At 38.3% G+C, this 15675-nt stretch overlaps 1 protein-coding gene across 2 annotated transcripts in view; it reads left to right on the top strand.

The window, feature by feature from the left end:
* Positions 1-15675, top strand: part of CPSF3 (cleavage and polyadenylation specific factor 3) — a 42440-nt gene that overhangs the window by 20594 nt on the left and 6171 nt on the right. For both annotated transcript variants that reach the window (XM_024737729.1, XM_024737730.1), the window contains 5 exons: positions 819-971; positions 7531-7639; positions 8794-8892; positions 10403-10497; positions 12088-12175. In XM_024737729.1, coding sequence (XP_024593497.1) covers positions 819-971; positions 7531-7639; positions 8794-8892; positions 10403-10497; positions 12088-12175 — 544 coding nt within the window. The remainder of the gene's footprint in view (positions 1-818; positions 972-7530; positions 7640-8793; positions 8893-10402; positions 10498-12087; positions 12176-15675) is intronic.

The following is a 15675-nucleotide window of genomic DNA, read 5'->3' as shown; positions in this document are numbered from 1 at the left end:
CTGTTTTGTAGAAGAGAAAACAGAGATGTTAAATAACTTGCCTAGAGTTACCCAGCTAGTAAGTGGCAGCGCCAAGATTTGTGTTACAGCAGCCAGGCCCCAGAGCTGGGGCTTGTCATCTCTAGGCCATATGCCTCTGCCTGGTGGTGACACTGGACAAGCTTCTGTCAGTCCAGGCAGGAAATCATCTACCCGTAGTCTATAGGTTAAGAATGATCTGTCTTGTAAAAAACAAGTTATGAAAATGAATTAGAAAGACTGGTAGCTAATGCAGTCGTTGTAAACACCTCTCTAAAACATGGTTTCATTTGGTTCTGGAATATTTTATATGATATTACTTTAACAAAGTATCAGAAGTCATTTTTTTTCACATAAAAAGCTTATTTTGTTAGTCTTATATTAAGAAACCTAAAGAAAACCGTGAGCGTTTTCTGAGATAGTAGGAGTAGCAATAGTCGCGTACAAGAACCACATGCATTTAAAGCTGGTCACCTGGTCCAGCCCATTTCTAGTGTGAGCGCAGAAGCCTAGAAAAAGTACAGCTTTCACAAAGTTGTGTATCTCGATAGTGGCAAAAACTGGAACAGAAAAGAAGTTTCTTTACTCTCTCTTGAAGTAGTTCCACTTAAGGATCTTTTAAAGCCAAGTAGAATGAAAACGTCACACAAGTTTGATTGACTGGAGATCCTTAAAAGTAGTAAAGTTTAATAACTTCAAGTATATCTCCATTTCATATAATTAACTAATTCAGATAACAGCCATCATTAATCTGAACTAAGGATGCTTCCCTGTGCTCTTTTACAATTTACACTTTGTAGATTTTAGTCCATGGAGAACAAAATGAAATGGCCAGATTGAAAGCAGCCCTGATTCGAGAATATGAAGATAATGATGAAGTTCACATAGAGGTTCATAATCCTCGGAATACAGAAGCAGTGACCTTGAACTTCAGGGGGGAAAAACTAGCCAAGGTAAAAGGTTATGGTTTTTAATCCTGTCCATTCCAAATAGTTCCTAATCCCTTTAGGGAAATGTATACTTCTTAAGAATATCCAGCTTTTAATTAATCAAATAATGTGCTCAACGATGATTTCTGTCAATTTAACTCAATATGCTTGATCCTTGTGCTTTTAGGCTTTTTCTGGTTCCACTAATTTGTTTTTCACATGGAAAATTTTCAAATAAATTAGATCTTCAGTCTGATGGCTTTTTTTTTTTTTTTTTTTTCCAGTCTGATGGCTTTTAATCCACATTCCCATTTACTTATCATACCCATGTTAGAGAGTAAACAAATGTCCATTACTGTTTTGTTTTTTTCCATTACTGTTTTTCACTACATCCAATACAGTATTCTGTCTGCCTCTTGGCATTCTCCCTCAGAATCTAAAAATAGACCCATATCTAAACATAATGTCTGTGGATATGATGGAATTTATAGATTTTTCTTTTCAAGAGTTAATCATTTTTGATGATGAAATATAAGGTTTTCAGAATTTAAAAAAGAAATGGTTACGAAAAAAAAAACCTTACCTGGGATTTTAGAGGGATGCTATAAGAAGTCTGCATTTTTACCTCCTGTTCATCAAACATCTTTTTAAGATACCTCTAAAGGAGACTTTTTAATTATCTGTCTGAAGTTTCATTTATTATTTTTTTAATATTTATTTGGCTGTATTGGGTCTTAGTTGCAGCACACGGGCTCTTTGTTGTGGCACACGGGCTTCTCTCTAGTTGTGGTGCACAGGCTCAGTAGTTGCGGTGCACAGGATTACTTGTCCTGCAGCATGTGGGATCTTAGTTCCCCTACCAGGGATCAAACTGCGTCGTCCCCTGCATTGAAAGGCAGATTCTTAACCACAGGACCACCAGGGAAGTCCTGTCTGAAGTTTTAAATATCAAACGTGTTAATGAGCAACTTTACAGAATTCTTTCAGTACATAATGAGCCAAATATGAGGAAGCTAATGGATGAATATCGTTTCTTGAAGTTGAATTTGAGGAAAATTTGCAAAACTTAGGATGTGAGGCTGTTCTTGCCAAAGAAGAGCAAATGGTTGTATTTACTCCTGAATCTTACTGTTCACAAAACTTTCCAGGGGCCAGTTTAATGGAAGAGATGTTATACCTGTAGAAAAATATATTCTATAGGTATAAGAATATTTACATTTGGGAATCTAGAACGGTACTTCCCAAACTCTACTGGTTGCAGTGTGGGGAGAAAAAGAAAGTTTTTCGGTCAATTGAGGAGAAGCCGAGTTGAACAAAATTAAGCTGAGTTTATAGCGAGACTTTGCAGAGTTTTTATTAGGCCATTGTGCATTATAAATCCTCAAGAAATACAGTATACAGCATTAAAAAAAATTTTTTTTTCACATCTTTATTGGAGTATAAATGCTTTACAATGTTGTGTTAGTTTCTGCTGTATAACAAAGTGAATCAACTATATGTATACATATATCCCCATATCCCCTCCCTCCTGCGTCTCCCTCCCACCCTCCCTATCCCACCCCTCTAGGTGATCACAAAGCACTTAGCTGATCTCCCTGTGCTATGTGACTGCTTCCAACTAGCTATGTATTTTACATTTGGTAGTGTATCTATGTCAATGCTACCCTCTCACTTCATCCCAGCTTCCCCTTCCCTCACCCTATTCGCTCAAGTGCATTCTCTACATCTTTGTCTTTATTCCTGCCCTGCCACTAGGTTCATCAGTTCCCCTTTTTTAAATGCCATATATATGCATTAGCATATGGTATTTGTTTTTCTCTTTCTGACATACTTCACTCTGTATGACAGATTCTAGGTCCATCCACCTCACTACAAATAATTTAATTTCTTTCCTTTCTATGGCTGAGCAATATTTCATTGTATATATGTGCCACATCTTCCTTATCCATTCATCTGTCAGTGGACACTTAGGTTGCTTCCATGTCCTGGCTATTGTAAATAGTGCTGCAGTGAACATTGTGGTACGTATATCTTTTTGAACTATGGTTTTCTCAGGGTATATGCCCAGTAGTGGGATTGCTGGGTCATATGGTAGTTCTATTTTTAGTTTTTTAAGGAACCTCCATAGTGGCTGTACCAATTCACATTCCCACCAGCAGTGCAGGAGGGTTCCCTTTTCTCCACACCCTCTCCAGCATTTATTGTTTCTAGATTTTTTGATGATGGCCATTCTGACTGGTGTGAGATGATATCTCATTGTAGTTTTGATTTGCATTTCTCTAATGATTAATGATGTTGAGCATTCTTTCATGTGTTTGTTGGCAGTCTGTATATCTTCTTTGGAGAAATGTCTATTTAGGTCTTCTGCCCATTTTTGGATTGGGTTGTTTGTTTTTGTGATACTGAGCTGCATGAAGTGCTTGTATATTTTGGAGATTAATCCTTTGTCAGTTGCTTCATTTGCAGATATTTTTCCCATTCTGAGGGTTGTCTTTTCATCTTGTTTGTGGTTTCCTTTGCTGTGCAAAAGCTTTGAAGTTTCATTAGGTCCCATTTGTTTATTTTTGTTTTTGTTTCCCTTACTCTAGGAGGTGGGTCAAAAAGGATCTTGCTATGATTTATGTCATAGAGTGTTCTGCCTATGTTTTTCTCTAAGAGTTTTAAAGACCACTTTAGGTCTTTAATCCATTTTGAATTTATTTTTGTGTATGGAGTTAGGGTGTGTTCTAATTTAATTCTTTTACATGTAGCTGTCCATTTTTCCCAGCACCACTTATTGAAGAGACTGTCTTTTCTCCGTTGTATATTCTTGCCTCCTTTGTCAAAGACAAGGCAACCATATGGGCGTGGGTTTATCTCTGGGCTTTCTGTCCTGTTCCATTGATCTATATTTCTGTTTTTGTGCCAGTACCATGCTGTCTTGATTACTGTAGCTTTGTTGTATAGTCTGAAGTCAGGGAGCCTGATTCCTCCAGCTCCATTTTTCTTTCTTAAGATTGCTTTGGCTGTTTGGCGTCTTTTGTGTTTCCATACAAATTGTAAAATTTCTTGTTCTAGTTCTGTGAAAAATGCTATTGGTAATTTGATAGGGATTGCATTGATTGAACCTGTAGGTTGCTTTGGGTAATATAGTCATTTTCACAATATTGATTCTTCCAATCCAGGAGCATGGTATATCTCTCCATCTGTTTATGTTCTCTTTGATTTCTTTCATCAGTGTTTTATAGTTTTCTAAGTACAGGTCTTTTGCATCCTTAGGTGGCTTTATTCCCAGGTATTTTATTCTTTCTGTTGTAATGGTAAATGGGGTTGTTTCCTTAATATCTCTTTCTGATCTTTTGTTGTTAGTGTATAGGAATGCAAGAGATTTCTGTGCATTAATTTTGTATCCTGCCACCTTACCAAATTCCTTGATTAGTTCTAGTCGTTTTCTGGTGATATCTTTAGGATTTTATATGTATAATATCGTGTCTTTGGCAAACAGTGACAGTTTTACTTCTTTTCCAATTTGGATTCCTTTTATTTCTTTTTCTTCTCTGATTGCTGCGGCTAGGACAATACTATGTTGAATAATAGTGGCGAGAGTGGACATCCTTGTCTTGTTCCTGATCTAGAGGAAATGTTTTCAGTTTTTCACCATTGAGAACGATGTTTGCGTGGGTTTGTCGTATATGGCTTTTATTATATTGAGGTAGGTTCCCTGTTTGCCCACTTTCTGGAGAGTTTTTATCATAAACGGGTGTTGAATTTTGTCAAAAGCTTTTTCTGCATCTGTTGAGATGATCATATGGTTTTTCTCCTTCAATTTGTTAATATGGTGTATCACAGTGATTGTTTTGCGTATATTGAAGAATCCTTGCATCCCTGGGATAAATCCCACTTGATCATGGTGTATGATCCTTTTAGTGTGTTGTTGGATTCTGTTTGCTAGTATTTTATTGAGGATGTTTGTGTCTATGTTCATTAGTGATATTGGCCTGTAATTTTCTTTTTTTGTGATATGTTTGTCTGGTTTTGGTATCAGGGTGATAGTGGCCTCTCAGAATGAGTTTGGGAGTGTTCCTCCCTCCTCAATTTTTTGGAAGAGTTTGAGAAGGATAGGTGTTAACTCTTGTCTAAATGTTTGATAGAATTCGCCTGTGAAGCCATCTGGTCCTGCACTTTTTTTTGTTGGAAGATTTTAAGTTACAGTTTCAATTTCATTACCTGTGACTGGTCTATTTATATTTTCTAATTCTTCCTGGTTCAATCCTGGAAGGTTGTACTTTTCCAAGAATTTATCTGTTTCTTCCAGGTTGTCCATTTTATTGGCCTATAGTTGCTTGTAGTAGTCTCTTACGATCTTTTATATTCCTGCAGTGTCAGTTGTAATCGCTCCTTTTTCATTTCTAATTTTATTGATTTGAGTCCTCTCCCTATTTTTCTTTTTTTTAAAAAAATATATTATTTATATATTTATGTATTTATTTTTGGCTGCATTGGGTCTTCGTTTCTGTGTGAGGGCTTTCTCCAGTTCCCATGAGCAGGGGCCACTCTTCATCGCGGTGTGCAGGCCTCTCACTATCACGGCCTCTCTTGTTGCGGAGCACAGGCTCCAGACGCGCAAGCTCAGTAGTTGTGGCTCACGGGCCCAGTTGCTCCGTGGCATGTGGGATCTTCCCAGACCAGGGCTTGAACCCGTGTCCCCTGCATTAGCAGGCAGATTCTCAACCACTGTGCCACCAGGGAAGCCCTCCCTATTTTTCTTGATGAGTCTGGCTAAAGGTTTATCAATTTTGTTTATGAAAGAACCAGCTTTTAGTTTTATTGATCTTGGCTATTGTTTTCTTTGTTTCTTCATTTATTTTTGCTCTGATCTTTACAATTTCTTTCCTTCTACTAACTTTGGGTTTTCTGTGTCTAGTTTCTTTAGGTGTAAGGTTAGATTGTTTATTTGAGATTTTTCTTGTTTCTTGAAGTGAGCTTGAATTGCTGTGAACTTCCCTCTTAGAACTGCTTTTGCTGTAAAAAATATTTTTTTGACTCTAGAGCTGAAAACACACTTTAGGTATATGTGTCATTTTTATATTTAACTTTATACAGGCATAGAGAAACTGTTGTCAGTGTCTGTTTCCCCAAATGTAGTTTTGTATTAGAGTGTTGTTCTGTTCTTTTAGCCATAATTTTATTTAAAATCATTAGCTTTAGTTATTTTTTTTCCTCAAGTGTAATAACCTTGCTTTGGGAAAAGTCAGATTTATTAAGGCAGCCATCCTCAGGCATGTAAAACAGGAGCTAAGAAGGAGGTAAAGAAATCAGATCCACAAAAACTATCAAAAAACCCGTGCAGTTTACCGTCGAGAATTGTCAGGCCAAGCAGTTGTGTGCGTGGTAAGAAATCAGCATGTTGGGAACTAGCACGCAGCTGAATAAAGAAAGAGACCGAGGCTGGCAGCAGAGGGTGAGGCCAGAAGAACCACTCAGTCTTGTTCTCCAGGGTACTTGGTTCTCCCGGCAGACACCTCATCAGCATCCGGGATGTCACTGCACTGAAATCAGCCTCCTTAAGTCACCAGCATTTAAGGAGAAAAAAACGCTGACAAACCATGTGAAACAGAGCTAGGTCCCATTATAGTTACAAGAGCAAATGTTACCACTGTCTCACTGCCATCTGCCCTTAACTGATGAAAGGTAAACAAATATGAAATATAGAGTCTTTGTCCCCTTTGAGTTCATTTCTTTGTAGCTGAGAAAAGTTATATTTAAGAATGTTGGATTTCATGTTTGTAAGAGTTTTGTTTGCTTGTTTGTTTGTTTGGTGTTATTGTTAGTTTCTGAACAGTCAGTCAGTACTCTCTTCTCTTAAAAAATGTTCCCCCTCAGTTGTATGAGCTCATCCATACCTGTCTTTACAGACCTTTCTATTCAGAGATGCTGCTGCTTTTTGGATCTGGCATGGCCTTGCATCTTTGTATTTTGGGGCTCCTCCAGGTACAGGGTTGAGAGCCAGCCTGAGGGAGCCACGCACGTCTGGCCCTCAGTTGCTGTCCTTCCCACCATGCTGTCTCTGTTGAGAGTTTTTTTTGTTTTGTTTTGTTTTGTTTTTGCGGTACGCAGGCCTCTCACTGCTGTGGCCTCTCCCGTTGTGGAGCACAGGCTCCGGACGTGCAGGCCCAGCGGCCATGGCTCACGGGCCCAGCCGCTCCGCGGCATGTGGGATCCTCCCAGACCGGGGCACGAACCTGTGTCCCCTGCATCGGCAGGCAGACCCTCATCCACTGCGCCACCAGGGAAGCCCTGTTGAAAGCTTTTTTAAGCCCCAGCACCCAGTAGGTTTACTTGGTTGCTGAACTGATTGGAACTGATGGAACCTAACCATTCTTGCCAGGTCTGCCCCCGTGAGTCTTGCCTTTGGTCTCTTGGTAACCTTGTTACTGCCCTGGTCGTAGAGGTATATAATATTTTATATTTTTCATGTTTAGATTCATGGGTTGTTTTCATGGTTCAAATGGTCATCATTATGATTGAGTCCCTGAATAATTAATTTCATTTTACAAGATTCTGTTCTCTTCAAATTGTTTTGGTTTTTTTTTCTTTTTAATAGGTCATGGGCTTTTTAGCAGACAAAAAACCAGAACAGGGCCAGCGGGTCTCAGGAATACTTGTTAAAAGAAACTTTAATTATCACATACTTTCTCCTTGTGACCTCTCTAGTAAGTATACTATTAAATGTCAAATGTAATTTGATTTTAGCATTTAAAGAAAATCTTCAAAAACTTCTCTTACCCCGTGGTCAAATCTTAAGTAACAGCCAAATAACAAAGTATAAATAGTTGAAACTTAATAATCTAGTTATAGCTTCATTTGAAAAAGAAATCTTCCTTGAACTATGACAGTATTTAAATAACTTTTTTCTTAATTGGAAACATAAGTTCCCCTGTGAGACAGATTGACTACTGCCTTCTGAAGCCTGTCTTCTACCTTTCTCCATGGAATACTGCTACTTTTATTTCCTGAAGTAATTGTGGACTCCCCACACAGGCTTTTTGGTTTTTATGACCTGTAGTGTTAAGTTGCTTGCTGAGCCTGTGTTTTATGCACGTGTAAATGCTAAGCTGTCATTACTTTTGCAGTAACTACGATATTATCTTTAAGTAAATAACTGTGCTCAATTTTTTTTATATGGCACTAATAAATTAAAAGTGCTTTATCAAGGAATAAGAAATAGCAGCAGTGTTTAGGTGTCCAACTGTGAGATAAGCCAACTGTCAGCTTTCAGACTATCACACAGTAGAATATAACTTGTTCCATTAACAGTTGTCGAGGTCTTACTGTATGCCAGGCATTGTGCTAAGTGCTGGAGGACTAGAGAGGTACTAAGAAGCACAGTCCCAGCCCTTGAAAAACTGTCTGTTGAGAGAAACCATCCTGTGAAGAGCTAATCACAGTATTGACCCGGGACATACAGAAGTGCAAGATAACGTGTAAGGAGAGAATGGGCCTAGAAGGGTTGGGAAAAGCATTGCATACCAGGTAGCTCTCATGCCAGGTGGTGAAGGTTAGCTAACCAGAAGAGATGGCAGAGGACAGCTGGCTTACTGGCTTGGAGATGTTAGGGACCAGATGTGTCTTGGAGAATGAGAGTGACTTCTTATGGCTGAAGCACAAGCTAACTATTGGCCGGGGGTGGCGGGGGAGGAGTGTAGGATGGGAACCAATTGTGGAGCACTTTGTTAGCTTGACAAGCATGTTCTCACATACTTTGCTTTTACTTCTCTTTTCTTTACTCCTGGTGTGTGTTTGCAAATTGTATTTTGTGAGACTAGTGTTGTTTCCTAAAGTATATTTATTCTAATTTCCTGTCCAGATTATACTGACTTGGCCATGAGCACTGTAAAGCAGACCCAAGCCATTCCATATACTGGTCCTTTTAATTTGCTTTATTACCAGCTACAGAAATTGACAGGTGTGTATATTTATTGACAGTCACTTGACTGTTTTCTAGTTTTGAGTAAGATAATTATATATCTAGGAAAGGATGTTAATGTTGGTATTTGTGTCAGAATTGCACAAATTTTCTTTGTACTTTACTTGGTCATGTTATTACCACCTTCAGGTGAAAATTTTGATTATACACTGATAAACAATTTTTAAATCTCATAATACCTCTTATTATGATCCACTTAAAATTCTAAAATTGTCAGTAGTCTTTGCTTCTTGTGTTTAAAATCTACTTTAACTACTATACCTAGAATTTATCATAATTTCTTTTCTTTGTTCAGTGAAAATAATTTTTCTGGTTCCATCAGTACAAACCCTTACAGCACGTTATATAAGAGTGCATGACCACTGGCCAAAGGCCAGTAAAAAGTAAACCTATTCTGTTTTTATATTAGACCATTTTGAATTAGAGATTTTTGTGTATTAACATCATGAGAGGTGAAGAGTTAAGTTAAAAGGTGTGGGCTCTCCCTGATAAGCAAGAACACTTCAGATCACAAAGTTTTGCTTTCTGTGAATATGCTGTTTGTAATTCATACAGTGAAGTACTGCCATAAAATAAAACAGTAGAATATATCTTTTTTTACTTCAGAACCTCATGTTAGAATTATAGGTTATAACACAGGAAGTTAATAAAATACATCTGAATTAATCCTTAACTAAGAAGTTACTACTGGGAAGACCAGAAAAGCCTTGTCTTAGACAACGGAATTTCCTTGTAGAACCTTTAAACTTATGAAGACAGATGGTAGAAGTGACGTAGTTGATGAGGTTCATGTTAAATTTTAAGATGCTAGTCACTAAATCCCTTGTACAAACATAGGTGTTTGACAGTCACCAAAGTTTGCAACTGATAAGTTGTTTAATGTCCAAGGTAAATCCTATCTAGTTATATGAATATTTATAATACATGTTGAGATCTTTTAGTTGCTATAAGCAATTAATTTAAAACTTCGCTACTTGGGCTTCCCTGGTGGCGCAGTGGTTGAGAGTACACCTGCTGATGCAGGGGACATGGGTTCGTGCCCCAGTCCGGGAAGATCCCACATGCCGCAGAGCCTGCGCGTCTGTAGCCTGTGCTCCGCAACAGGAGAGTCCACAACAGAAAGAGGCCCGCGTACCGCAAAAAAAAAAAAAACTGCTACTTAAAATCTGCCTATACACAAGTTATTAAATTTTTTTCATTGTGTATCACCATATTTCAGCTGTCTCTATAAACAAATGAATAATCATACTCTAGAAGATTATTTTAAAAAATGTTTTATGCTGGCTTTCTCAAAAAAATTTTATTTATATACAGTTTTGAAAGGTTACTTTCCATTTACAGTTATCACAAAATATTGGCTGTATTCCCTGTGTTGTACAGTACGTCCTTGAGCCTATCTTACACCCAGTAGTTTGTACCTCCCACTCCCCAGCCTTATATTGCCACCCCCAAAAAATCTTATATACATCTTACAACTTCTTTTTTTCAGGTGATGTAGAAGAATTAGAAATTCAAGAAAAACCCGCTTTGAAAGTGTTCAAAAATATTACTGTAATACAGGAACCAGGAATGGTGGTATTAGAAGTAAGATCATTTACCTAAACAAGGAGGGGAAAAAAGTTTTGAGTTCACATGTAAATGTAGAGAAAATTGGGTTCTTCCCAGTCAGGAAAAAAATTGTTGGAAAATATATATGTGTATATTTTTCTTTCTAAGATCAACATTAAATATAACATAACTAAGCATTTTCTATATAGTTACAGTAGCATAGAAACTAATAATAAATTAAGACAATATTTAGTATGTGAAATGAGCAGAGGTCTCTCACCTGAGTGAGTCTTAACAGATTTTGTGGTACCACAGGTGTCTTCAGTTATATCAAAAGGTCTTAAAATTATCAAGATAAAAATATAATTCTGTTACTTTAAAGCAAACAAACTTGTCATGCAACACTTCTTAAGAGAGTGGAATTCTGAAGATTCAAATAAGCAACATTAAAATGACCCAAATCCACAAAGGCTAGAAATCATTAATTTAGGTAAATGTGGTTGCCACTGTTAGAATTTTAAATCCATACTGGTAGAATTTAGAACCCAGACACCAGATGACTTTGATGATTGACTTTAATAGATTAGCATCCGTTCAGTTTAAAGAAGGACTTTCAAAGAGAATCCTGGAACCGAATGATACAGGGAGATACTTTGTTGCTCTGCCTCAAGGTTGAATGTAAATTTCCCAGCTATGTGGTCAACTGTTCTGTCATACATATTATTTTTTAAAACAGAAAAAGATCTGTCAGCTCTGGTTCCACTGCAGTTCACTGATTTAAGTCTGAATTTGATTTATAAGGCTAAAGGTAACTGGAGAAATTATCAAGAGGAATAGTTATCTATAACATGAAGTTACATACAATAATATATAAAGTGTTATCTGAGAAAGGGGAAAAGTTGTTAGAGACATTAGTTTGGTTCTTGCTACCAAATAGTATTAGAGAATGCATTTTTTATTCCCTAGAATTAACAGATCAAAGAAGATCTTAGAGGAAGTTTTTCAAGTGACTCGTGTTGCTCATAAAAGTACTCTTTGGAGAGAGAATTAAAAGAAGGGGGTTACTCATTCCTGAAGAATTCATCTGGTCTCACCCTAACCTGGTGGACATGGAAAACTTTCTTAGAGCAGCGGGCACATGGCACAGTGTCAGGGGATCTTAGGCTTTATGTGAGAAACAAAAGTAAAACTTTAAAAATATTACTGTCTATGCTACTAAAATATAGTGACTAGGAATTTGAGTTTGAGTCACAGAACCAGCAATTAATTACTGCTTATGTTATCTTGCGCGAGTTACTTTTGAGTCAGTTTACTCCTTTATGATGAAGATGTGAGAGTTAAATGAGATAATGCATATAAGACACTTGCCACAAAGGACATGCTCCGTACATTTTAGTGTTGTTTAAAAAAAAAAATTAGAGAATTCCAGCATTACTAATTAATTTCAGTAAACAATGGGTTTACTGAAATTAATTAGTAATGCTAATCAATTTGAGAAAACAGTTGATTTCAGTGAAATGCTAGAAGCAATAATCCCACACGTATAGTCCGTGGATGGGTGGTAGTGATTGCAGTTTTGGGGGTTGGCTGGGTTGTACCTCCCTAATTCTGCCTCTTGCTTTTCAGTGGCTGGCAAACCCTTCCAATGATATGTATGCAGATACAGTAACAACCGTGATATTAGAAGTCCAGTCAAACCCGAAAATAAGGAAAGGTACAGAATTACTTCATTTTTATCACTTCTTTCATTTCTCCCATGGTTCTTTGAAATAAAAAGCAGAAAACAAGAGTCCTAAAGAACTTAAAATATCCTGATTTTTTTCATCCCTGTAACTTTTAAGATATGATACATGCATAACAATGTGTATTACTAATATTTTACTCTTTGTCCTGAGTCTTCGTTCATGCTGTAAAAACGTGGCTGCAGTTAACACAAAGATAAGAATCTCTTAGTAACAGTCCTCTTAAAAACAATTTAATTGGAAATTCCAAAATATTGCTGAATTGAGCCAGAATGTCTAATAGGAAAATATGCTGCTATATTTGTGTTGAATAAAACTTGTTGACTAGAATGCAATTTCCACATGGGACAATTTTGCAGTAACTTTCTTTCCTTTTCTAAGAAGCAATTTTCAATCAAAGACAACACCAATGAAAATATTTTTGTGTCATTTCTTTATAGTTTGGTTTTGTTTTATACATAATTCAGTATAACACATTACGGTGCATGTACACGGTAGCCCTTTGTGTTCCTGTGGGAAGAAGCCACCCTTGAAGTATTCCGGGAAGCCTCACATGGCAACAGATCTCTGATAGAATATTTTTGTTTCTTAAAATTTTTTTTATAAGTAAGCAAATAGTTAGTTCTTTGATTTCAGGAGAAAGCAAGCTTGGGTAACCACTTCATAATCCATCTGCTTGTAATTGGTCACATCTATAACATGAAACTAATAAATGCCTAGACAAATCTAAATTATTCATCTAAGTTACTGGTAAGTTTTTGAATTTGAATAATAGTCATTGTAAAATTACAATTTGGACACTATTTGATAATTTTAGTTGAATTAATTAGTGGGTAATGGATGCCCCTGTGTGCCTGTAACATAAGAGATGGAGCTGTGCATCCATACAAGCCACAGAAGAACGTCACACTGTGGATTCTCACATGATGTTCAGTCTCACAGTCTTCGCCCGGGGGTACAAGTACATTCATGCCAGAACAGTTTTAAAGGCAGTTGTCGGTTTTCTGTTATTATTTTACATTTTTCATATCTTAGTTGGTAAAAATATAAAAATGGGGGGCTAGATGGGAAAGAGGACCTTTTACCAAGGTCATAACTAATTCATGGTGCAAAGTTAGGAGCAGCGAAGTGGGGGACAGGATTAAGTGCAGAGACCAGGAGTGAGAGATCAAGGCTGGAGCCCATGAGCCGGCCGACCTCCCCACGCTGACACCCAGCTCTCCAGGAGCATGGCCACTTCGCTTCGTAGCATGGCCTTGGTCACTTGGAATCGAACGCTTCTGAACTGATTTGTGTTTTAACCTCCAAGGTTGCTTTCTGTTCATTAAATTCTGATAACTCTTTTGTAAAATGAAGTCAGATATTTATACTTTACTGTAAAATGAAATTTCTATGCAAAAATGACACTTTTCCAAGGCCAGTTAGGATGTTGTGTGGTCTTCGGGGATGTTAAGTACCTGAGCTCCTCTAAGCCCATTTCCGCACTGGGTGGCAGAAGAGGGGACCCAGCGCGTGTTGGTGTGAGATTGTCAGCTATGTTGTCAGGATGTCACCTGCTGTTCCAGTGAAGACCCCACCTAATGATTGTGCTGAAAAACCGAAAAGGTGCTGTGGTTTAACAGATAATCACCAAATATTTAATGTCTGTTGTACAGGAAGGAATACATGAGCTATCGTTGCTTGGTTTGACTTTATCTTGGGTATTTGTCTTAGCGCTCTGGTCCAAAGTGAAAATACACCTTTACTCTGATCTGCACTAGTGGAACTAAAGATAATCATCCTGCTATTAGTGATCCACCTTAAACTAATTACAAAACATTTGTTCACCAAGTTAAGCCTCTGGGCATTTCGGAAGAGGTTCATTGCTGAGAAGTCAAAAGAGGCATTTTCCATGAGTGCTTGTAAAAGCTAACTGGCTGCCTCATGTTGCCTGGTTTCTCCCCACTTTGTGGTGTATCGAGAGTGGGATTTTATACTCTTCTGGGTAATGAGGTGCTTCCTTATTTTCTTTTTTTTTTTTTTTTCTGTACGCGGGCCTCTCACTGTTGTGCCTCTCCCGTTGCGGAGCACAGGCTCCGGATGCGCAGGCTCAGCGGCCATGGCTCACGGGCCCAGCTGCTCCGCGGCATGTGGGACCTTCCCGGACCGGGGCACGAACCTGTGTCTCCTGCATCGGCAGGCAGACTCTCAACCACTGCGCCACCATGGAAGCCCCCCTTTTTTCTTTTAACAGTCATTTGACAGATGCTTACTGAGCACCTGCTATTTAGTGGGTATTATTCTAGGTGCTTAGGGTACATTCATGAACAAAGCAAACAGATGCTGGCCCTGTAGGAGCTGATGCTCTAATGAAGGCTGGGCAGCTTGATCGGGTTTGGAGTGGGCACAGGTGCGTAGGGCTTTGTCGGCCATTTTAAGGCTCTGGACTTGTAGTCAGAGTGAAATGGGTTACATTGTAGGGCTTTTTAATTACTCTGGTGTTTATTGAGAGGAGATTGTTAGGAGGGCAAGTATGAAAGCTGACAGGTTCCAGTGAGGAGCTTTTGTGGTCATGCAGATGGGAGATAGAGGCTCAGGCCAGGGTGGAAGTGGGGGAGGTAGCAGAAAGTGGTTGGATTTTGGAGAAAGTAAAGCCAGCAGTATTTCCTGAAAGATTAAATATGGAGCGTGAGAAAGGAAACAGACAAGATGAGTTTTAAAGAGATAAGACAGTGACCCGAGGTGTGTATATGATACATCAGTATGGAAAGTTGTCCCCCGTGGGGCTAAGTTATTAAACAGGGGTTTAATTAGTAGTACTTGCTCCTTCAGAAGATGAAAAAGTATCACAAGGACTAGCACATACCCTGTCTTCAAAGTTGAGGGCGTTCATTCTGTATATTTATCATTTAAACTAATTGGCTGTATCCTATCCAAATTTGATATTTTAACATGTTAGAGCAGAGTCAGCAGCTATGGCCCCTGAGCCAAATCCAGTCCTCCACCTGATTTTTGTAAATAAAGTTTTATTGAAACACAGCTATGGGACTTCCCTGGCAGTCCAGTGGTTAAGACTCCGTGCTTCCACCCGCAGGGGTCACAGGTTCGATCCCTGGTCAAGAAACTAAGATCCCACATGCCATATGTCATGGCAAAAATGTTTAAAAAAAAGAAAAGAAAGAAAGAAACAGCCAGGCCCATTTGTTTATATGCCATCTAATGCTGCTGTCTGAGCTACCACCACAGGGTTGAGTAGTTGCAGCAGAGACCATGTGGTCCACAAAGCTTAAGATACGATCTGGCCATGTACCGAAAAAGTTGGCCAGCTCTATTCTAGAAATAATACCCACTTCTGTGAAACACTCTGATTCTTCTTTGACAGCATTTGCTCCCTTTTCATTTCTTAGCCTGCTGACACTTTGGTCGAGATTCTGGAAATACAATTATATCTGTATCTGTGTGTGTGTTTAGCTCCAACTTCCATTTCTATATA

The sequence above is a fragment of the Neophocaena asiaeorientalis genome, unplaced genomic scaffold (assembly GCF_003031525.2).
Source record: "Neophocaena asiaeorientalis asiaeorientalis breed wild unplaced genomic scaffold, Neophocaena_asiaeorientalis_V1.1 scaffold396, whole genome shotgun sequence".
In the NCBI taxonomy this organism is placed as follows: domain Eukaryota; kingdom Metazoa; phylum Chordata; class Mammalia; order Artiodactyla; family Phocoenidae; genus Neophocaena; species Neophocaena asiaeorientalis.
Note: the sequence above shows the minus strand (reverse complement) of the source record. Positions and strands in the feature narration are given on the sequence as shown.